The following is a 25,946-nucleotide window of genomic DNA, read 5'->3' as shown; positions in this document are numbered from 1 at the left end:
ACTGCCCCCGTGACCCGACCTCGGATAAGTGGAAGAGGATGGATTGATGGACATTTTCCAAGTCTTGCTTCAGTGAGATCAGTACTGTTCAGGACTGTTGTGTCACTTCTCCATAGAGCTGGGCTCAGTTTCTAATCAGGTCGCGATCTCTGGGGAATTTGCACATTCTTATTATGGTCATTGTGGGTTATTTCTGGTTCTCCAGTTTCTAATTTACTCACCAGACATGTTCATGGCAGCTAAGTTAGTGACTCTAAAGTATGCTTATTGTGTACTGTCCTTTTTGTTCATGGTCTCCTTCTATTCATTTGTTTTGAATTAGTTATTTTGGGTGTTTAATTGCAGAGAAAGGCTTGTATTGATTTTTTAATCTCTAGTAAAAGAATACAATGTTTACATACCTTTTAAAATAGAGGGTAACAGAAGTTGTCAAAAGGACTTGGAGCTAGAAATCAGTTTGGAAGCTATTAGGAAGAAGTGTTGTGGACTGTGATATAAACTGTGAATGTCATTGTTGTTCGTATCTTGCACAGTTTTTTTTCTTTCAAATTAAAGCAGAGTCTATGCAATTTACATCTATATTTTGTCAATGTCACAAGCCATAAACAGTTGTTGTAGGACACTGATAGCAGAGGACTATGTGAAAAGTAGAAAAAAAATCTATATTAGCTACAAAAAAAATCATATAGGTTATAACAGGGTAAGACTGTAATGCTACAGACATTTTACCATACCTACCTTTTTCAGATTAGATAAACCAATAGCAGTTATCCATTCTGAGTATCTACTAGCTTTCAGTCAATCCCCAAAGCTATTGAAGCTTGACGTGCTGTAATACAAAATAAAGCAAGCCTCTTGCTTATGGTTTTACCAAGTGTCTGATATTGCAATGAAATGACAACCTCCTTCCATAGGAAGTTCAATGACTTGGTGTTTTGAGACTAAACGGAAAACACTATCATTGTAACTGCTTCAGTGTTCAGATAATTTGAGATCTAGTGACTGGAATTGCCATGCTATATAGCTTGCACCATAGTTCACCATAATTCTGGTCTTCTTATCATTCACTGACCACTCCTGTTCTATGGAAGGAAGCATTGTAATCCTGGGAGATTCCTCTGCAGTGAACACAGAAACGCCTTATTATAAGATAAACATACTCACTCAAAACTGGTTGATTTTATGAGCATTAACTTAAACTTCTAGTGGCATCAGTTGACATAAACCGTACCAGGAATATGAGTCCCATACCATTACAGAGCCTGGAGAAAAGAAACTTTTCTTGTGTCATCACACATACAGTGCAGGATGACTTGTCTGATTGTTTAATGTTTTTCCACTGCTCATTAGACCACTTAGGTGTTTTTGAACCGCTTTTGAACCACTTTATTTTCAAAGGTTTTTCTTTAATAGGACAACAACCCAAATTTTTCACTTAACTCCTTTCTTGCACTTTACATTGATATCTGCATGCAAACCATCCGGAGTTGGTTGTCTATCTTTACCTGCAATTCAGATCAATACATGAACATCATGCTCTGTGATTATCAACTACTCTTGCTCCTAAGTGATGATATCTGTGCCCATGACTTTGATTCCGTTATGACTGTATCTTAATGAAACATGAGTCGGTAAAGCAGTCTTCTTTTCAGAAGTCCTGCCAAGCATTCCCAACAATTAGTCTTTCCTCAAACTCATTGTCAAGCCATGGTAACTAACATAATTAGAAACTACTGCATATCTAATTAGTATTTAAATATATGACCTTAAGCACAATTTAAATAATTAAGCAAGTACAAATGCCTAGAACTGTGTAGGAACATCTACTTTCAGTATAATTTCTATTCTTTGTGTACTTAGGTTTGTCCTGTACTTTGGTGCAAGACCTCTTAAGCTATTGATATTTTTATTGCCAAGCTACAGTATAGTCTAGCTAAAAAAACTTGATATCTGTCAGAGAGCATTGTCTTTGTCCTCTAGCCTCTTTGAACACTCATTGATTTCAGCTAAGATTTTACTGTTACAGACCCATTAATCATATTTATTAACAGCTACAACATGTCAGTGGCTAAACAAGCTCATAAAATTCAAGTCAGACCAGCAGCTTCAAACTGTGGTGCCAGCAGTTTATCTCATCCCTTCAGTAGTAATTAGATGCACTCTGCGTCAGATGACTTTAAATGAAGCTGGGCGCTGGGGAGTTTCTTCCTGAGCTAGATCTGAAGTTTCTGAAGCAGTGTTTGCACCAGGGTCAATGGTAATTATTCTCTCCTCATTAAAATCAGGGGATGCCCTGCCACAGTGGGATTTCAGCTGCAGTGAACTGACTTTAAATAAACCTAGATATAAGCATGTGAAGGGACTACATTTTATGGCATTTTTGATCTGAGGAAAGCAATTGCTTTCTATTACATGTGGTAAATAAAATGTGACCTGCAGTTTGGATTCGTTACACACAGGTTTCATGTGTCTATATGAATGGCTCTGGAAAGACAGGGAATTTAAAACTGGTGCCATTGTCCTGCCAGCTCCTCAATGCTTGTATATCAAAAGTTTCTGTGTAAAGAGATATTGGTTACAATTTAGAATTGGGGCTACCTAGGTGCATCTTAGTCAGTTGTTGATATGTTCAAGGACCTTAAGATATGATTTGTTTCCTCTTAAGAAGACTTCTAACGCACCGATGACATTTGAATTAGGGCCATCCTGTTGTGTATCTGTTAGTCATCTACTGCTAAAGTATGTAACAAGTCTGTAATAAAAGTTCTGTTTGCATTACATTTTAAAAAGCGACAAAAGATGTAAGCGCTTGGAAGCAAAGTTGTGAAGTGTTACCAAAACATTCTGTTTAGTCAAGCAACTAAATGTTTATTTTATACAGCATCTTTTCTCAATGTGTATCATTATCAAATTGTGTAAAGAACACAAAAATTCATTTAAATCGGGAAAATGCTGGAGTAAAATGAACAACATTCCTCTGCAAGGACATCGGTTAGGGGTAACAAACCCTAATTCAGTGGTAAAGATCAGTTGAAGAAAATCAGCAGCCATTGCAATCCATAGAAACAAAGTCGGAGAATGCAGATTCCAAGCATACTGAGCCACCATTTTAGTAGTACAGAGAGTGGATGACTTGCATGAAGAGGACAATATTGCATCTCTGGTAAGTTATGTACTTTGGGGTTGTACTGATTTTAGAAAACAAAATCGTAATCATTTTTATGTCTGTTATGTATTAAATAGAATGCTCCAGTAAATTGTTCTTTTTATGTGCTTTAAAAACATCTTGAAAAAGAAACCAAAAGCTAAACTAAACCTAATTTCTGTACTTTCTTACAGTTAAATGAATCTGCAGTTTCTGTTCTGAATGCTTTTGCTAAACATGACAAAGAAAGGACAGGATATGTAAGTTATTTTTATAGTTTCTTTTCAATAATTCAATGTATTTTTACATTAATATCTAAAAAGTAGAAATTAGTACTTCTGTAGCTCAGCCCAATCAATTGCATATTCTTTCCATATCTCCATGGGTTTCTTCAGTTAATCTGGTTTTTCTCCCATATTCATGTCTTTGGAATTTTTGAAGAAACCAGATTACCTAGAAAAAAATCCCACCAGTAGCTATTTTGACAACTCTGGGCACAAGGTAGGTACCTGGTTTGGATGGGATGCCAGCTCATTTTAGGACATACTAATGTCCATTATTCATACTAGGCCAATTTTGAGTGATCAATCAATCTAGCACACACATTTTGGGAGGGAAGCTGACGTGGGGACATTCAGAGAATATGCAAACACTGTATGTGAATCTCATAATGAAAAATATCGAAGGATTGTATAAACTACTGAAGAAAAGAAAAACATTAGGCTGCAGTTTCATTAAAAATGATTAATCACACCTTTAAAAAATGTAATCAAAATTATCTGCATATTAATTGCAGTTTATTGTATTTCCTTCAAGCATATTGAACTACAGTGATTAATTTTTAATACAAAACAGTTTTAATAATCACTTGTCTAAACATATTTAATTGTTTCAGTTAGATTATTGAATAGTTTTGTATAATTGAGTCAACTGAATAAATAGTGAACCATAAATAAGTTAATAACTAAAAGTTTGTTTCTATTTTGAGCCATATCATAATCACAAATAATATATGTATATTTTTTAGCATTGGTGTTTCAAGGAACGATATCCAGATACAGAACTCAAATGTTCACAATACTGGTCGTATTGGGAAACATATGTACTATGGTTATGAATCATACAGAATAGCATGATAGAGTTATTTATTTAGCTGTTTTAAACTGCACATTCTCATAGAATGTATCATTTATGAATTAGAAAATAAATCTAACTATCTTAACCTTCAGCCCAAATGGATGGAAGTATTAACATGATAAATGTGCACGATTATTGCCTACTTTAATTGTTTCTAGTATAATATGGGCTAATAAAGGTTATGATGTAGACTACAGTAGATTACATACAACTAATTAAACAAAAACATACCATGTCTGCTTTGGGGGAAGTCCAAGTGTGGAATAATGAATAGAGCAATCTCACTCTGTGTTATTTGCACCATAGCTGGTCAGAATTGCGTAGCACATGCACTGTGCTGTTTCAGGTCAGATATTCCTCAGGGGCAGGGCTGACTCACTGACATTTTGTCTTCCACTCAGACCCATACCTCGACAGCCTCTTTTATGGGCAGAAATGTATTAGTAGATATCACCATAGTAATGTTTACAGTGCATGTGTCATCTTGTTCTGGACATTCCGCTATACTGGATGGTGTAACCTTTTTTTCATCTACGTATGTGTGAATGCTGCAATGCTGACGTGCTGTCCCACAGAGTATAAAGAGCTTGTCTGTCTGCAGTGTTAGCGTGCCACAGAAAAGAAACTCTTCCACGCCACTTGTATGACTGGTTTGATTTTATCTGTTCTTTTGCTGTTCTCTGCACTTTGAACAGCTAGTGTATATTTGAAACGATGTGTATGAAAATACAGATCGAATCCTGTCACTTATTGATTCAATACAATTCTCAGTATTTTATATTAATAAAATAATTACTATTAATAAACTTGGATTCATTTGGAGCTGTTTTATTAACAACATGTGAAGTGCGATCAAATTAAGTGAATTAAATTATCATATTTAGGGGTTGCATTAAAAAAGTTAATTGCAGAAATTTTTAACATGTTAAGTGCTAATGGCAATTAATCAGCAGCAATAACGAACATATTCAAGAAAATATGTTATTCTGTCCCCTACACTGAGCACACATTAGGGAAAACAACAGAATCTATGGGATGTGTCCATTTCTTTATCGATTACACATCTTTACGGTGTAACTGGCTATTAAAGTCACCAGTGTTTCAATAATCACATCTGTATTGATGTCAGTTTTGTATGGCATATAGAATTAGACTGACAAGTACTGTATTATAAACGGGATGTCTGCACAAAGAGCACAAGATGCTCTGTATGTGAATTCATTTATTAACACAGAATAGTAGTGATTAAAAATTCTCACTCGCTGGAATAAAAGAAGACAATTTATACATGCTCTTAACATACTTATTCAGTAGACACTGCTAACCTAGACAAATAATGTACATTTGAAATAACAGACAGAGCCATTGATGGATATGTGCTGTTGATGAATTCGTTCACTACAATAAAATAAAGTTTCAGACCTCTAATATTTCATCCTTTGTTGGCTCTCTGTCCTATAACAGCTCCATCGAAAGCATACTGACATTCAAAAGGAACTGGTGATAGCATTGTATGGAGGCAATATATCCTTTTTCATTGCACATACAGAGAAAATAAATTTTTAATGGGTACTGATATTTGGGATCTAGGGCACAATTTAAAAACACACATGGCAGCAGAACATTCTGTATAGAGAAGTGTGATCAAATGCATTTCTGGACTTACAGGCATGTTCTATTCTAACATACTAAAGGAATAAAATCCTGTAAAAGAAGTAGGTACACACAGATGAAGGTTTGGGGTTGATCCCCTTATAATGAAAAGGAAAAAAAACACAGTGAGTTGAAATAATTTGATATTCAAGTTCCCTAGCAATAAATGGAGATACAGGTCTTTATATGGAGCTTATGTGGCTAGACATGGAAGCAGAAGTAATATCCAGGATCCTCAACATTCGGAGCCTCAGGCATTTTGATGAAAGAGGAAAACATGTGGCTGACAGTGCCACCTTTCAGTCTTGGGTGAAACTGCAATCAATACACTACTCATGAGAATGCCTCCTTAACACATGTGTTAGTGAAATCTGAAGACCTAATCCAGCTCTTCAAAAGTCTTAAAGGTGTTGGTCTTTCATTTAAATAAATGATGTACTTCAGAATATTTAGTGAAGACTAAAGGGAAGCATGGTCAAATCAGACAACAACAACAACAACATTTATTTATATAGCACATTTTCATTCAAATAATGTAGCTCAAAGTGCTTTACATGATGAAGAAAAGAGAAAAAAAAGACAAAGTCAGAATTAAAATAAGATAACACTAATTAGCATAGAATAAGAGTAAGGCCCGATGGCCAAGGAGGACAGACAGAAAAAACAAAAAAAAACTCCAGATGGCTAGAGAGAAAAAAATTAAATCTACAGGGGTTCCAGACCATGAGACCGCCCAGACCCCTCTGGGCATTCTACCTAACATAAATGAAACGTCCTCTTTGTATTTAGGGTTCTCATGGAAGGACTTGATGATGACGGTCACCTGGACGTCTGGCCTTTACTCCATCAATGTAGGGACATCATGGTTCTTTGATTAGGTGGTGGTGGTGCAGGTCGCCACCACAGAAAACCGGAAAAAGAACAGAAGAGAGAGTAGGGGTTAGTACAGATTTTAGAGTCACCATGAATAGTTATGATAATAAATTGAATATACAGAGTATCAGGATTAAATTAAAATTAAGTTATGAGAAGGCCATGTTAAAGTAATGAGTTTTTAGCAGTTTTTTAAATGCTCCACTGTATTAGCCTGGCGAATTCCTATTGGCAGGCTATTCCAGATTTTAGGTGCAGAGCAGCAGAAGGCTGCCTCACCACTTCTTTTAAGTTTAGCTCTTGGAATTCTAAGCAGACACTCGTTTGAGGATCTAAGGTTACGATTTGGAATATAAGGTGTCAGACATTCCGATATCTAAGATGGAGCGGGATTATTGAAGGCTTTGTAAACCATAAGCAGTATTTTAAAGTCAATTCTGAATGACACAGGTAACCAGTGTAGTGACATCAAAACTGGATAAATGTGCTTAGATTTTCTTTTCCTAGTTAGGATTCCAGCAGCTGCATTCTGCACTAGTTGCAAACGATTTATGTCTTTTTTGGGTAGTCTTGAGAGGAGTGCGTTACAGTAATCTAGGCGACTGAAAACAAAAGCGTGAACTAATTTCTTAGCATCTTTCAATGATATAAGAGGTATAACTTTTGCTATATTTAAGTGAAAAAATGCTGTCCTAGTGATCTGATTAATATGCAATTTAAAATTCAGGTTACAGGCAACAGTTACCCCTAAATTCTTTACCTCCGTCTTGACTTTTAATCCTAATGCATCAAGTTTTTTTCTAATAACCTCATTACATCCATTATTGCCAATCACTAAAATTTCTGTTTTCTCTTTATTTAGTTTGAGAAAATTACTATTCATCCATTTAGAAATACAAGTAAGACATTGTGTTAGTGAAACAACAGAGTCGGGGTCATCAGGTGCTATTGATAAGTACAGTTGTGTGTCATCTGCATAGCTGTGGTAATTCACGTTATGCCCCGAGATAATCTGACCTAACGGAAGCATGTAGATTGAAAAGAGCAGCGGACCCAGGATAGAGCCTTGTGGAACACCATATAGGATATTATGTGTCTTTGAGTTGTAATTACCACAACTAACAAAGAATTTTCTACCTGCCAGGTAGGATTCAAACCAAGTTTATTGTGATGTATACTTAATACAGTCAAATTCTTACTTGCATGTCTTGAGCAAACTAGTGACAACAATACAAATTATATAAGGTAAATGAAATGGATATAAATTACTAGCAAAATACCGCGCTTCGCAGCGGCGAAGTAAAGCCTTAATATTTTTATTAAGAAGAAAATTAAACCTTTTTAAACTGAGGGAAATATACCAATAATTATTTGTGAAGGATCTCTTTGTAAACCACATTGTCAGTTCGGCCCTCCGGTTGTAATATGACCAAGCTGTGCGCTGAGCTTACTCTTGAGCATGGAACGTACAGTTGGCCATGTGAAAAGTAATCTTGTCTGAAATCTCACAGCTTGGATTGCTGCTGTCATAATCGGTTTGAGTTTCATGGTTTGTTTCAATTACGACAGTATTTGCAGGACTTGCTCCGTTGAAGTGACATTCATACAACCGGTTTCATCGATAACTTCACATCCAGCTTTTGAGAGTTTAAACATTCATAAACATCAAAGTGTCCACTACTGAAATCGTCACCTGTGAATCTAAGATGTTTAAGAGGCATTGGCAGTTGTCGAAAGGTGTAAAATATTTGGCCATTTTGGTACACTTGAAAGCGACAACCGAACAATTCAGCGGCAGCCATCAACTCACATGCAGAACCATAGGTGAAGGGCTTAAGCATTTCACTCTTATAGTACTCCTGTGTAGTATAATTATCTCCTGTACCATCATTAGTCCACACCTTGAACCTGTCCCAGTCATTCAATACATAAGACACAATGTTCCTCCGGATATCAAGAGTGAACCTGATATGGCCGTGCAATATGTAACAAAGAGATTGGAAAAGGTAGTTGCCATCTCCGGGCATGGAAACCAATCGGTAAGTGACCGTTCTTTGATCGATGGTGATCACCTCGATAGACATGTTAATGGGGGTACGGTTGGAATGATAAAGGAAATGGGTACCTGAACAATGTAAAGTAAGTCTAAAATACCTACACAACAACTATAATCGTAATAAACGAACAATAAAACAGCGGAGAAGCCGTGGATTAAATAAAAAGGCTGTAGTTATCAGCAGGGAGACGTGAATCCCGTGGCGAAGCAAGGAAGAGAATGTAGAGACCGGAGCGACAGACGGCCTTATATAGGCAGGCAGCCAACAACGTGGGAGGTGTTGGGATGGGGGACCCAATGCCGCCTCACATTGTGACCGAGCTGCAGGCTATGGACGTATATATGTACGTAAGTAGGATTCAGTTAGCGTTGGGAACCCTAGTACCAAATTTCTTGAAGATGGGCCCATAAGTAACAAAGACCGTTGAAAAGTTCAATATAGCGGCCGACAGTGGCATCATACCACCAAAAAAAGTACGTACATTGGTTTCGGTTAGCGCAGGGAAGCCGCCTACCAAATTTCGTGAAGATGGGGCCATAAATAAGAAAGTTCAACATAGCGGACGTTGTTGACCGTTATGACCGTTACGCGTAGAATTTTGAAATGAGACCTGCTTAACTTTTTTAAGTAAGCTATAAGGAATGAGCCTGCCAAATTTCAGCCTTCTACCTACACGGGAAGTTGGAGAATTAGTGACGTTGGAAAGTTCAATATGGCGGCCGACAGTGGCATCATACCATCGAAATAAGTATGTACATCGGTTTCGGTTAGCGCAGGGAAGCCGCCTACCAAATTTCGTGAAGATGGGGCCATAAATAAGAAAGTTCAACATGGCGGATGTTGTCGACCGTTATCGACCGTTATGACCGTTCCGTTACGTGTAGAATTTCGAAATGAAACCTGCTTAACTTTTGTAAGTAAGCTGTAAGGAATAAGCCTACTAAATTTCAGTCTTCTATCTACACGGGAAGTTGGAGAATTAGTGATGAGTGAGTGAGTGAGTGAGGGCTTTGCCTTTTATTAGTATAGATACATGAAACACAACAAATATACTGATAGAAATAAAATTGTTAGATTAAAACTTTACTCTTCATTGTTGAAGAATGATAATAGTTGGAAAATAAACCAGTTCAATAACAACAAAACAGCAGAAACTAGATATTTATTGTGAACAATAACAATGGTTGTCTTGAAGTGATCATCTCACTTCTTGACGTGTCTGGCACTTGCAGCCAATTTGCCTTCAAGTGTGTAGTCTTTTTCCTACAGAAGGCCCAGGCAGAGTTGCTAGCCATTGGCAGGCAGAAGATTACATGTCTAGATGTGTCCACAGCAGCTCTGTGTGTCATGGTATTGTAAGCTGTAGAGTCAGAAGCTATGAAGTTATAAAGACCAATGGCATGGAACCTGTGCACACTAATGTAGGCAATGTATTTCCAGTTGTTTCAGCAGCAGTAAGTGTGGTAGATTTGAACCAATCTATCATATGGACCAGTCTGATGTGTCTGTGACACCTGATCTGGTGTTGTCATTCAAGAATAACTAGATCTTGATTGGTTGTCTGTTCCGCTGAAACATTGTCTGTGGTTGGGTCACAGTAGAGCACCCATAGTGTCTGGCAACACTGACAAATGACATGCTTGCTTCCAATATGACAACCCCTTCTCTCCCTTGTGTATGGTGAAATCTGAGGCATTATTAAGTGAACATTCAGCTGAATAAATGTGTCCTTTGACTTGCTATGACAGATGGTTTGAATTAAGACCTCAGAAAGGGGGCTAAGATCCATCCAGAATTCATTTGGTAAAGGTGCATCTTACATGCTTTCCGTGTGTTTGTCAAGTTGTAATGCCTCACTGCACAAACCAAACACTGGTGAGAGACTCTAAAACAAATTTGACAATGTTTTGGGAAATTACGTAAGCTCTAACTATAGTCTCCTCAGTATATTTTGTGATGTGTGGGTCACAGACTTGCACAAGAAAGAAAGAGAGCACTCCTGGTTTTCTGAAAAAATCAGCTTTATTGTCGTGAAGGCAGGGACATTCTCAAAGCATGTTTTCAAATGGGAGTTGTCACTTAAACACATGCAGTATGCAAGCAGGGACTGTGATGTTGTCCCGCATTTGCTCCCTTCTTAGATCAAAAGAACAGATAGCCTTCCTGCACAAGTGAGGTGACAGAAAATGAGCATACGGCCAGGCCAGCATTAAATCTTCCCCATATCAACCAACACTTGACAGACACATTATGAGGTGAGCCTGTGAACTTGCTGTGGACAGCAACCAGACCCTGCCTGTGTTAACAGAGTGTTGGTGCACAGCACAGTTGGGGGGTTGTCAGGGTCACAAAAATATCACAATATGCAATACCATATATCTATCACTATGAGTGGTTGTTGAGTAACCTGAGGTTAAAAATAGTCACTGAATCCAGTGGCACAAGTGTTGTTGGTTCTGTAATGTTAGCCACATAATGGTAGCCTGTAGTGTTGGTGAGGAATGCCTGAGATCTTTAGTAATATGTCATAAGCACTTCTGCCCTCTGAGGGTTATGGGAATCTAGAAGGGGAAACCTTCACTATTTAAAAAAACTATTTGGATCAGATATTTGGCTAACTTAGCTATTGGTTGAAAGTTTTGTTTAGTGCACTTGTTACTAATTTTAAATGTTAATACATTTCCACTATTCAGAAATAGAACACTGATTCTCATTGTACATGGCTTAGCTTTTCTAAAATGCAATCAGACTGATGAGTATCTAACTATTATAGCATGCTGACAGTCATTTATTTCAGTAAAAAAGTTGCAGGACAATTAAAATTGTATAATTATTTCCTAGCAACTCAGGAATTTGGGAACAAGTGGATGAACTGTCAGGCAGTTCCAGACTGCATTGCATTATTACATCTAGGTATAAAAGTTAATTGTCTTTAGAAATAAATGGCACAAAACCTTTTCCTCTTTGTATCATTACAGATTTCCCGAGTTGCATTCAGACAAGTGTTAACTCAGTTCAGTATCCCCATGGGAGCTGTTGATCTTGAGCACCTTTTGGCAAGGTAATAATAAAACTAAAAACATTTGTGGGTGTCTTTGTGAGCCAGCTTCCTGTGTGTACCTATATTTTCTGCCTTAATCTTCAGTCTGTGCCTCTTTTTTAGGTGCAGTGTTGCATATGTAACAGGCATGGCTTAACAGCACTGTACATGGCATTACAATATTTACTTGTGCTATGTTGTCAACTGGCCATTTCTCAGTTATCATGTTAATGGACTTTATATTGTCTTGATGTGTTAATGTTAACCACAGTCATTGCTTTTACTCTGTATTTAATATCATTTACGTATTTAGGCAAATGTATGTTTCACTAATTTCCTACATGAGACGGGTAACTATTTGTAAGTGTTCTGATCTTGTACTCAGTGAAGAGCATTATAGAAAAATTAATTGGGGTGACTTTAATTGAAATACACTAAAAATGGATTATGCAGTTGAAAATGTGAAGTGTTCAATGGATATCTAATGTGTTTGGCTATTATGAACAAATTCACCCTTGATCATCTGAGGCATATTCTTGACCTTTACTAGCTGCCAAAATGTAAAAAAAAATTACATTTGGAAAAAATTGCAGCCTAGAATTTTATGTATCTGTTTGAATGTTAAGAAGACTATGCATATTCAGTCATTCATTTATTGTCCTAACTTGCCACAGGCCAGTCTGGCAGTAATGATCAAAAAGGCAAGAACCCAGCGTAGAAATGGCACACATTTATCAGTGTACTTACTGTTACTGTTGTAGTGAATAAGTTGCAGTAGAGACCCCCACATACAGTTAAATTTTTCACAAAGGAAGGCCAGTTTGGAGTTTCCAGTTAACTTAAATTATTGCATGAGAGATACTGCAGTACATTTTGTACCTATAGCATAGCATAGGTAGTTGAAAAGGCAACATTTTCATGACTGAGACACAAAAAAGGCTGATTGTCTTGGCTGTGTATGTTTGTATGGTACAAGCCTGTGGCATTATTTGTGAATGAAAAACACTTATGGCATGTTGAAAGGGTCATGTGTGCCATATTTAAAAAGTCACCTTGAGCCATAGATGCACTGTAGTTTGCGTTATGGATAATCATACAAACCTGGACATGATCCTGATGGATATATATTAAAACCTGCTGTGTTAACTCTCAAAGACAGGTAATAGAATACATTTAAAAATATTCTATATCTCTTGTCCTATTATACCCTAGGCATTCATCCTGCACATTTCTTCAGAACCCTTGTGTGTGCTCTTCCTCTATCAGGCATGTTCGTGTAAAGCTCACTTCTCAGACTTTGTCATTTTAGGACATCTTGTTTGCTTGCTGTCTACCTTTTAACTATCACCAATGGTGGACTAGCCCCCATTACCCACAGTGAAAGCATCATTTGAATTCTTTAAAGTATTCCCTGTGTTTGAAAGCGACTCTCAGCATTCCTCCTATGTCTTTCCTTTGTGTCCTCGTGGGTCTCAGCCTCTCTTGCCTGGCATTTCCTGTCTTGATTGCATTTGCCTTAGCAATTACAATGAAACTGACCAAAGAGACCAAAATCAAAACTGACCAGTCAGATTACTCAGTGGGACATACATACAGATGGACAGATAGATAAATAGATAGATAGATGTCCATAACTTTGTAACTATTTCTTTATAAATTTCCTTTAATAAAAATATTTGTTGTTTATGTATTTTAATGTGTCAGATATTTTTATCACATATATAAGCTGTTACTTATTTGCTTATAAAAGCTCAATAGTTCTATTTTAAGAAAATGTTTTCATAGGTAATATTTCAAAACTGTTTTACAGAAGAGTGGTACAGAGGCTAGTGCTGATGCCAAATAGATCCAGTGTTTTGGGTTTGTAAGCCAGGCCTGCTCCATCTTTCTGTGGAGTTTGCAAGTTTTCTGCATCAGAAAAGACATGGAGGTTACCTTAACTGTCCTCTCCAAACTGGCTCCAGTGGGAATATGCGTAAGATTATCTGGTGAATGACTGACACCTGTTCAGGTTGTTTACTGCTGCCAGGATAGACTCCAAAAACTGGATCAAAAAACAACACAGACCAATCAAGACAAGAACAGACCATTCAGCAAAAAAGCTTGCTGTTCCTATGCACTTAATTCTTCAAGAATAATATCAAGTCTAGTTTGGAAGGCCCCTAAAGCCCTACTGTATACCACACTATTTAGTAGCTTAATTCATGGTTCACTGTGTAAAGAAAAACCTCCTAATGTTTGTGTGAAATTTACCCTTAAATCCATTGTACTAATTCCTTTCATAATTTTGAATATTTCAATCAAGTCACCGCTTTAATTTCCTTTGGATCAAACTGAAAAGTCTTAGCTCTTTTAATCTTTCTTGATAGCTCATTCCCTGAAGTCCTGGAATCAGCCTAGTCGCTCTTCACTGGACTTTTTCCAGTGCTACTATGTCATTTTTGTAACCTGAGACCTCACCAGTGCATTATAAAACTTGAGCATAACCTCCTTAGACTTGTACTGTACATGTTCTGATACATAACCTAACATTCTCTTAGCCTTCTTAATGGCTTCTGAACACTTTCTGGAAGTTGATAGTGTTGATGGAGTCCACTACAACTCCTAAATCCTTCTCATGAGGTGTACTTTTGATTTTTAGCCTGGGGCCTGAGTTGCCTCGAAAGCTTGCATATTGTAATCTTTTTAGTTAGCCAATAAAAGGTGTCATTTTGCTTGGCTTTTCTCTACATTCATAATGGCTAACACGGTACAACAACCTAGTACTACAGCCTTCCCATTGCATATTCAAACCTAATATTTTTATTTCCTACATGTAATACTTTGTGTTTACTTACATTAAATTTCATCTTCTACAAACCTACCCAATCCTGTATGCTGTTCAAATCCCTCTGTAACGAGTAAATGGATTCCAGAATATCAACCTATCTTGGTATCATCTGCAAACTTAACTGCCTTGATATTTAAATTCCTATCAAAGTTATTTATATATATATTAAAAATAGCAGCGGTCCTAGCACTGACCCCTGTACAACGCCACTCTTAAAATCACCCAGTTCTGATAAGGTTCTTCATACCAAAACCCTTTGCCTCCTGTTTCTGAGCCAATTTTGCACCCATCCACACCCTACGCCCTACACCCTGAACTCCCACTTCTTATAGTTTGATGCTCAACCTCTCATGTGACACCCTATCAAATGCCTTTAGGAAGTCAAGATAAATAATATCATATGCTCCATCATATCCTTTTGTTGCTTCCTCATAGAATTTCAGTATGTTAGTAAAACATGAACTCTTTACTCTCAATCCATGCTGACTGTTCAGTAAAACTCCTGTTCTCGTCATGTAGGTGAGGTCAGGTGTGTTTGAGTTTATATTGTATAGACACGAATTAAAGACAAGGCTACAGCTAAAAATTTATCAGAATAATGTGTAATCTGTAATAAATGTCTGTGCCATATGCAATATAGATCCCTCATATCTGACTGCTTATATGATAACTTACATAAGTAGAAAATTCAAGAAACACAGCAATCCTGTACATAGACATAGCAGGTGATCATTGAATCATTAAGCAATCTGCATGTGCTCTTCCTGTAATGTCCTCAGTACTGCTACAAAAGTTATTAATAATTTATTTTGCATTAACCGTCTCTTCTCCCTTTTTATGCCATTAAATTTATACTGAACAGCCTGGAGCTTAATCTCCTGAATACTCTGGGATCCTAGCCATTGTTTCACACATAAAGAAAAGCAGTTGAAATTCACTAAACATGCAGATTATCCTGCTGCAACAGAAATTTGCAGACATTAACAGTTTTCAAAGCTCCAATGTTTCCAGTTCTTGGTCCATTTAATGCCGTGATACTTAGGACCAAATTAATCAATGCATATTGCTGTAGAGGTGTTAATGGCGCAGTAAGACAGGTGCACCCCTATGAGATCTTAAGAGAAGGACCAGACAAAAGTGCCAAAAGAGAACGTGCAAAAAAGCAAGGGCCAGTACATCTGAAACAAACTACAAAGTCAATCACAGAAACCCAATACACAACACTAAAAACAAATTCCACAAAATAAAGCAAAATCTCCCAACACTGAAGTATATGTGGAAGTGCCATTTAGCAAGGATGACCAGAGATTGCCATCTTTATAACAACAGTTGATTGCGGTAGCCACGTAACTGAAAACAGAGAACATGGCCAGTGACAGAAAGCACAGGGAAGGCAAGGAGAGATTGTAGACCTCCAAAATTATTTTAATTGAACACTAAGACTCCCAACATCCTAAAACATTTTTCAAAAAAAGGCAGATCAAGTAATTAGTCTTTAGACCATGGTGTTAAATATCAAAATGTCCAAAAATTAATGATGCCATAGTATGCATGATTAAAATTCTTATTGGTGAAGGAGAATGGGCTGGAATGGAGAATACTTTCAGTATCCAGACGGGAGACCAGTGCAATGACACAAGTGAATTTGGCTGGCGAAATGAGGAAATCAATTTGTACCCAGTTGGTACGGTTTAAAGAACACACTAAGAAAAGCTGAGGATCGGAAGTGGTTGTATTCCCCATACACTAGGTGGCAGTGATCCTCGTATGATAATCTAATCGGGACACCCTCAGGGATGCATTAGAATTAGGGTCTGGAAGTGCAGCCCTTTCGGGGTCCTTGAGGACGCTGTTGGGGGAGGATGTCCCTACTTCTTTATTTGGCTCGGAGGTGTTTCCTCAAGGACACAGTGTAATGCCAGAATCATTCCTGGGTCCAACTTAAAAGGAGTCTGCTACCTCACATCGAAGAGTTAGAGTTGGGAGGCAGTGGGCAACACTCAGCGAGGAAGATTTTTTTGATTTATTTGTATACCTTTTGCATAATTTCTGAAAAGGTAATTGAAAAGTGCCTTGTGAGAATAAATATCTTTTATTTTATTCTAAAAGAGTGTGGTGCATTGCTCTGTCTTGGGTTTGGGGCTCAGTGGCACCTCCTTGTGGTCATACTGTGAATATTCACTATTTGTCCATCAAGGTTGGCACATTTCTTGACTTGTTACCCCCTTCTTCATGCCAGACAAACTGGGACCTAAAAATATAAATAGATTGCTTATATGGATGTTTCTGTTGTCCATTGGACACATATTGTGACCATTGAATCATAAACTTTCTTACATCCTTTTTGCCTGAAAACATTAGATTAATTTTTTTTTTTGGCTTTCACTATGAAGCACATGGAGTATATAACATAAAGAAATTATCATTTTTAGGGAGAGTATTCTGTCCAAGTTACACACAAACAGAAAGCTTGTATTCCCTCAGTGTGATTTTTTTTGAGTTTGAAGTTAATAAATTAAGTGTTCCTAGGCTGATTTTATTATTTTTACCCTGAGTAAATACATTCCAAGAACTAATAAATAGTATCTCAAAAAAAAAATGGACATGTAAGTTTGGAAAATTTTCTCCTCAATTTTTATTTGTTGTAGCTAGGTTAATTTATTAGCAAAACCTAAAAAGTATGAAGGGGGACACCACTGTTTGTACTGCTCTTTCATGGATCCAGAATCCTGCCATTGTCAGTGTTGTGTTTACATGTTCTGACTATGCCTACATATCCCAAAGACCTGGGTTTGCGGGCAATTCTAAATTATCTCATTGTGACAGTGAGTGTGAGTATGGGTGTGGGCACAAGTAGATACTGCAATGGACAGGCGCCCCAGGCAGAGTAGTTTCCTGCCTTGCATTTTGATAATGTAGGCCAAAAAAGATTGCCATTATGTATTCCTGCCAGTCTTACAGACCATTTGTATAAAATATCTTACATTAACCATTCATAGGCATACTAAAAATAACAAACCAAAAGCTACCTTTAATTAACCACTCCTTGAAGTCTAAGCCAAATGAAATGTGTGTCTTAGAATATGGTCCATAAAATCTTAAGGAAATCAATACTGTACATTTACACAGACAAAAGCGGAACAGAGTGAAGCATTAGATATCAAAAAGTCTTACTCTACAGAATGTAAAAATAAATATCCAATGATGCCTTGCTGAACCTGCTTATGAAACAAAAACAATTTCCTTTACTGCCATAACAATACTAGTTGCACGGAAATTAATTTAGTTAATTTCATGCCTATAATATTTCAATACAAGCATTCAGCATAAGTTCAACAATATAATCAACACTCTCCAGCAGCCAATGCACAATCAATTTAATAAAAAAAAACTTAAGCATTAGATTCATTTAGCACAGAAGACTGCAAGATAAAGATAATAGGCCAATACGTGTCATAGCTTGTGGGCAAAGGGCTGCTATAAAACCTGGCCTTGATATACCCAAGATGGCTAACAGATGCAGGGGAGTGAAGAGAACATGATTAGAAAGGATTTCACCAATACTGAATCTGCAGTTTGTTACATTCATTCCTGGTCCACTGCAGGGTGTATACAAGCAGGAAGTGTCATTGGTGTTGAGGCTTTCAGGTCTTGAATGCAAATAGACCAAGATGTTTCTTAATAAAAATATAGGTCACACAAAATTATCTGGAAGTCTTGGAGGTCACTTATCTATATCTCCAGACCCAACATAATATTTTAAAGAAATCTGTTTAATTTCAAGAGTGATGAGAAAGTACATCATTTAGAATTATGTCTGTGATCAATCAGTTGGAACTGTCATAAAGTATATATCAGGGCAGGTTCAAACCCAAAACCCTCTTCCTGACTATACCTGTGATTCATTTTGTTCATTTATCACGCGAAGATGCCATACATTGCATAAATGCACCAATGTGAGTTGCCAGTTCTAGGTTCTGTAGCTCTTCTTCATTCAAAACAGCAGCAATATTCATGGTAGGAACTCACAGTAGACATGTTCAAACTGGTGCTGACTTTAGGTTTAGATCTGTTTAGTGCATTAAGTGGCAGATGACGGAGTCCAAGTAGTGTCCTATTTTGATTGTTCAACCTTTCACTGAGATTTTTTATCCTGTAAGCAAGGGTTATTTGGCCAGTGAAGTTGTGGCTTATGTACAGCAGGCTTTATTTATTTATTATTTTTAACTTTGCAGAATATGTAGTAATGTACAGTGCACTAGTCCCATGAGTGGAAGTTTTATGTCTTGAATTCTATTACAAAAATGTCAGTAACTTTTGTGTGACCACCAACATGGATTTTTAATGCTTTTGTAAGCTTTACTGCTATGAACCACAAGTAGAGAAAGTTGAGAATCTGGCCTTACATGCTGAACTCCAAAGGGGAGGAGTACAGATTTGAAGCCGTGTAAGAATAAAAATGGCTTAGCAGCTGTTTATGTTATGTCACATTGAGATATGAGCAGTTAAAAAATTTCAGAAGAGCTTTGGAGAGTGAGGCCTAAATGATTTAAGTTCATACTAAGTAATATGTATATATATTTATATATACTGTATATATATGGTTGAAATAGTTTACTGTCAAATAATGCAGAGTACGTGACATGTGTTTCACCCTAATTCTGGGGTTCATCAGGTGTACACACTCACTGCACCCCCTCTCGTATATATATATATATATATATATATATATATATAAAGTAAGGATACAAACAATAGCAAAAAAGGGAAATGACATCTTTACACACAGAGTTCAAAACGGAACTGACAAAAAGAAAAATGGTGGCAGTATATATAGTTGGCTGCAGGAAGTGATGTCATGGGTTAATAGCATTCTGGAACCAGAAGTGATGTCAGGAAGAGGTGGGGTCTTGAGGGTTGGATCAGGAAGTGATGTTGTTAAGTTGTAGATTGTTCTGTTGTTTTGCAGGGATAGAGGAGAAAGACTTAAGAGGCTGGTGCCAGCCCCTGGTTTGGTGCATAAATGCATCAGCACAAAATGAGCACGAAAACTGTCTCCCAAACGCATGTGTGTGACAATATATATAGGTCAAATTCCACTACAAAGGATATTGTTACAACAAAAGTTTCATTATGATGAAGTATTTTTACAGTCCCAACAGTTTCCCGATTAGACAGAGACTATAAAAATCTTGTTACTACAAAATACATTCAGCAGATACTTTCATTACAACAAAGTGCCCAAAAGACCTTGAAATGCCTGAATGAATCATCCACAGAGCAGTTAGTTTTGTGGTCGCATCTTAATTGTGCACAACCATCCCCAAACAGAAGCATTGTAAATTTTCCTCTTTCTTTAAACTTTCTTCATACTGTTTTTTTGCTGTGTTATTTTTCTGTGGTTTTCAGTGCTGTTTTTTGCTTATTGCTCATCCACATTTGAAAAACATCCATTGGAATTTAACTCATTGTCACCCTCCTATAGAAATGGCAGACACGAAAAAATGACAACAGTTCACATTAGAAAAAAAAACTTCTAATTTTTGTGGCTCTCGATTCCAGCAAAAAGAAAAAAGACGTTGCCAGTGAATTCAGAATTTCGCTATCGACACTGTCAACTCTTTTGAAAGACTGAGCAAAAAAAGAAGAAAAATCTCGGGCTGCAAACCTTGAGCCTCAGCACAAACTGCTGCATTTGAAGACGTCGAAAAAGAAGTTTTAATGTGGTTCAGTGATGCTTGTTCAAGAAACATTCCTATTAGTGGGCCACTCATCCAAGAAAAAGCAAAGTCATTGTCTATCTCCTTGGGCCATGAAGATTTTACTGCCGCCTGGGGTTGGCTAATTCGCATTTTGGGGTTATTTTGGAATTGCAGACAAAGCAATCTGTGGAGAAGAATCTGCAGTTCCAATTGAAAAAGCAAACGAATGGCATGCAGGTGAAATCAGAAAAATCATTTCAACTTATGAGCCTGAAGACATCTACAATGCTGTTGAGACTGGAATCTTCTACCAGCTGTTACTGCATCACACTTAACACTCAAAAGTGTTCCATGCCGAGGAACATGCAGCTCTACTTTGCTGCAATTCAACTGGCATCCACAAAGTTATTCCTCTCATCATTGGCAAGTCAACCAATCCTCTGTGTTTTATGCATGTTACATTTCTTCCCTGTAAGTAAGTATAAAGCAAACCAGCGAGCTTGGATAACTAAAGACATTTTTGGATACTGGCTGCAACAACTTGACAAGGATATAAAGAAGAAGAAAAGGAAGATTCTGCTTCTGATTGATAACTGTGCTGCCCACTGCATGCTTCCGCATTTAAAAAATGTTCACGTTGAATTCCTCCCACCCAATTACACGACAGTGCTTCAGCCATTGGATTTGGGCATCATTTGTACACTGAAAGTGTATTATCACAAGGAAATGCTGAAGAAAATTCTCGTCAGTATAATTTGTAGACAGGAGGAGATGGATATTAACATGAAAGAAGCTATTGAAATGATTGCAAATGCCTGGATGCAAGTTAAAGAAAGCACTATAGCGTAGTGTTGGCAAAAAAAGTAGCATCCCTACTTCAGCTTTAGATGCTGACTTATTAGGAAAGGATCCAGAGATGTCACAAGATTCTACTATTACTGATCTCTGGACTTCGGTTGCTGAAAAGTGGGCTTAATTTTCCCATGAGCAGATGAGCTTTCGGGACTTTGTGGGTGCTGACAATGATCTCCTAGTTTCCACAAAGCTCACTGACTCTGAAATGCTGCAGAGTGTTTCTTCTCAGTGCCAGCCTGAGGAAGAGAGCTCAAGTGATAGCTTTGACGAAGAAGGACCAATTAGCGTGGAGAAAACTACTGCTGCTCAAGCTTTGTCTGGATTACAGCAGGTCAAAATGGAGGAAATGAGGTAGTTTTCAATCTGCTAAAGCAGGTGCAAGAAGTCTTGTTGGAGAGTTTTATAAAAAAAACTGAGCAGCCCAAGAGTACTGATTTTCTTAAAAAATAAAATGATATTGCAGAGTATGCATCTCATTTACTGTATAACTGTATTTTTTCTTTTTTAGATTTATTTTGATATGAATAACATTAAGATTATTAAGATTAATATAAATATATATTGTTATTTACCTGCTGGACTTATTGATTTCCTATTTCGTGTTGCATTAAAATTTACATGTTTTATTTTCATTTGATAAATAAATCACTTAGGAATTTATTATAAAAATGCAATCATGTTCTAATTTAATTTATCATTACGACCAACATAAAGCCTCATCATGAACACAGAAGTCAAAATAATTCTTTCTTCATTCAAAATCAGAGTCAAAAAGTTAGGGCAAATACAGAATCTCATTACTATGACATTTTCATTACAACGAAATATTTTGTTGTAATGGAACTTGACCTGTATATATATATATCACATAGCAATATTTAAATAATATACACCTGTATAGAATTATGTTGAACAAAAGCTTATTGCAGTGGCATGGATTGGAATACAATAAAATACAATACAGTTTATTTTTGTATAGCCCAAAATCACACAGAAACTGCCGCAATGGGCTTTAACAGGCACTGCCTCTTGACAGCCCCCCAGCCTTGACTCTCTAAGAAGACAAGGAAAAACTCCCAAAAAAACCTTGTAGGGAAAAATGGAAGAAACATTGGCAAAGGCATTTGAAAGAGAAATCCCTTTCCAGGTAGGTTGGGCATGCAGTGGGTGTCAAAAGAAGGGGGTCAATACAATACAATACACAGAACAGAACAAATCCTCAATACAGCATAAAAATAAAAAATGTAGAAGTACGGAGTAGAATTTAACAGTAGATGATATCACATAATAAGATTTGGATATTTTTAGAGTTCTGGAGACCTTATCCATCAAGCTGCCTCCCCCATTTGGCCATTCCATGGCTGAACAGTGCTGGGCCAGCCAATCCAATGAAAGGACCCCTCTTTCCCATGATTCCTGCGATCCTCCATCAGGGATGACTTTACCATAGGCAGGCAAAACTTGGCAGGTGGGCCGTGGCACCAAGTGCCACATTTGAGTACCGAGAACAGAAACAGAATAGGTGAGGGTTAGTATTCAAATATAATTATCATGTTACTTATGTTATAGTGCTAATGACTAACAACAGAGATGCAGTCTGTGCAGTTAAATCATTAGCTCTAGTCAGGATATGCTAACCTGAAGTAGTGAGTCTTCAGCCGGGATTTAAAAGCTGAGACCGAAGGGGCACCTCTTATAGTAGCAGGCAGACCATTCCACAGTTTAGGGGCACTGTAACTAAAAGCTCGACCTCCCACTGTTATTTTATAAATCCTTGGAATCATAAGCAGACCGGCATCTTGAGATCTTAATGTGAGCTCAGGTTTGTAAGTCATGAATGTCAGGGTATCTGACACACATATGTCATACTGGGTCAGTTTACAATTACTACTAAACCTAACACCATGCTTTTATAACATGCAGGAAATGTGCATTAAGATTAATAACAATTATTTGCATTTATATATTGCTTCTCTCACTACTCGAAAGTGCTTTTCATAAGGAGTGGAGAGCCAGTTTAACCACCACTAATGTGTATAATCCACCTGACAGCCATTTTTGTGCCAATACGCTCACCACACATTAGCTTTCAGGTGGTGAAGTGGTGCAAGTCATAGCCAGTTAGAGACAGAGAGTGATTAGGGTCCACAATGACTAGGCCATTTAGCCTGGACATCGGGGTGTAACCTACTCTTTAGTAAGTATGCCCTGGGATCTTTAATGACCACAGAGAGTTAGGACCTTGGTTTTACATATCATTCGAAGGACAGCATCACGTTTATATTATAGTGTCCCCATCACTGCACTGGGGCATTGGGATCCACATTCAGACCACATGGTAGGCGCCCCCTGCTGGCATCTCCAACACCTCTTCTAGCAGCAACCCAAATATTTTCCTAGTTGGTCTCCTATCTAAATACTGGTCAGGCCCAAACATGCTTAGCTTGAGGTGGATGACCTGTTTTGAAGTGTGTATGGTGCGGATGCTGGTTTAATTAGGAAAATATATAAGCACCACACAGAAGGCAAGGCTCTGACTTACTGTAACGATATAAGCAGAAAAAGCAGGTTTAGAAATGAATGTACAAAATATACTGCAGTATATGAAAAACATGGCACTGTACTGTAAATTTACAAAAGTTACTGAGTACCACTAAACCTAAAATTTCATTTTGACTTTGTACATGAAAAGAGAACTCTGTGACATTTTCTGTATTTCAAATTCCAACCTGCTTTTGATGGGGTAAGCACTTTGTTATATGTGTTTATTAAGATGTTTACCACACCGTGGTAGTATTAAAATGGTAGAAAATTGAGATATAATAAGTACAAGCACTGGACACCACACCATTTTAACTATTCCATTTACTTGTCATTTTCCTGCAGGTTTAATCTGCGATCAAAAGATGGCATGGTGGCTTATGAAAGACTTTTAGAAAAGCTGCAAAGCCGATCTATTCTCAGCCTATTAAATCGTACAATAGAAAGCCTGAATCAGAGGTAAGGTGTGAACAAAAGAAGCAAATTAATGTAAGTGAAATGTTGTGCACTCATTTTATTTTTCATTATTCTTGAGGAATCAAGCCCTGCACGGCCCAGACACTCCACCCAGGGATGGCTTCTGTTATTTGCCCACTTTCACAGCAATAGGCTGCAGATCTTGGGCTCTTGACTAATTAGATTTAGAAAAGGAGTGAATGGAAGAGTCTAGCCTTTGTTTAGTGTTTTGAACACCAAAGTGCCATAAAAGCAATTAAAAAGGTGACAGATGGACAGTATCCATCCACCCATCCATTATCCAACCTGCTATATCCTAACTACAGGGTCACGGGGGTCTGCTGGAGCCAATCCCAGCCAACACAGGGTGTGAGGCAGGAAACAAACCCCGGGCAGGGCGATAGCCCACCGCAGGATTGACAGTATATGACTGTAAAATGCACTGGATGAAAATTAAGTTTTATCAGCAGAAATGTTACATGGTCATTGCAGCTACCTAGAGTCAAGATACTAGCCATAGCAGTTTGAGGCAGATGTCTTATAAACTGGAAAATCTTCAAGAAGGAATACTATTGAGAAAGGGAATTTCAGTAATTCAACCAGTGCTTAATGAAGACTAGCTTAATGGATGCTGATAAAATACTTGATCATCCAGTATTCAGAACCTTGTTTTTCTTCATCTCTTACATTATATACAGGTAATTTACTACTCCTGACTTAGAAGTCAGAAAAATGTCTTTTTACATGCTCTTCCGTACTGCAGTCAACACCAGGCAGTTTACTAGTTTACGATTAGAGCATGTTTGTAACATTAGCTTTTACCATTCTTGGAAAGCAGGACCTGCAACATGTATGATCAGTTTTTATTATTATGCCCTTTAAGTTCCATTTAGTTCATTGCCGCACTGTCATCTGCTGTACAAAAGTCTGGCTATTTGTTGTGTTCAGTAAGTAATGACATTTCAGTTTTAGTGTTTTATTATTTATTTACTTCCCTATGTCGACGAGAAGCATGTAAAGCATTGTATCAGCACAAAAACAAATTGTTTAAGAACAGAATCTGACAAACTTTTTTTCTTATATGTTCAAGGTAGACAAAGTGTTAGGAAATATGAGTGAGTGTGTCATCCCCTGTATGGTTACTTCATACCTTGCGGCTAATTCTGTCATTATAGTCTAAATGATCCAGTCTTGGAGGAAGTGTTTGTACAAAATGAGTGTATGTGTAATTGTACAAATAAATGCACATTGACCTCTGACAAAAAAAAGCTTCATCATTGACTCAACAATCATTCACTTTTGACACAAACGGTCTCTGAAGTCAAAGGTATTGCTGTCTAACACTGCTTGTTTATTTATACCATAGCATCAAGTGGATTGAGCTCTAGAATTTCAAAGTGTCAGTTGCTCTTCATACAGTATATTGAATGAACCTGGATATTTTCTTTCTCAAATATGGAAGAGTTCAACATTTAATCTTAGCCCTTCATAAATCAAAATATGAGCACTTATTACAAGCTTTAGAAGTAGCAGCTTTGCTGAACCTCCTAATTCAATGTCTCCTCTTCTTGTAGCTAGAGACACACTACTTACTGCATGTAAGACAAATAAATCGAAATGAAGAACAAACAAAGTAGCCCTTGGACTTCACTCCATT

At 37.3% G+C, this 25,946-nt stretch overlaps 1 protein-coding gene across 2 annotated transcripts in view; it reads left to right on the top strand.

Annotated features, from left to right (window-relative positions):
- Positions 1–25,946, top strand: part of LOC120534249 — a 125,472-nt gene that overhangs the window by 65,945 nt on the left and 33,581 nt on the right. For both annotated transcript variants that reach the window (XM_039761683.1, XM_039761682.1), the window contains 3 exons: positions 3,340–3,405; positions 11,844–11,926; positions 24,179–24,292. In XM_039761683.1, coding sequence (XP_039617617.1) covers positions 3,340–3,405; positions 11,844–11,926; positions 24,179–24,292 — 263 coding nt within the window. The remainder of the gene's footprint in view (positions 1–3,339; positions 3,406–11,843; positions 11,927–24,178; positions 24,293–25,946) is intronic.

This window comes from Polypterus senegalus, chromosome 8 (genome assembly GCF_016835505.1).
Source record: "Polypterus senegalus isolate Bchr_013 chromosome 8, ASM1683550v1, whole genome shotgun sequence".
In the NCBI taxonomy this organism is placed as follows: domain Eukaryota; kingdom Metazoa; phylum Chordata; class Cladistia; order Polypteriformes; family Polypteridae; genus Polypterus; species Polypterus senegalus.
Note: the sequence above shows the minus strand (reverse complement) of the source record. Positions and strands in the feature narration are given on the sequence as shown.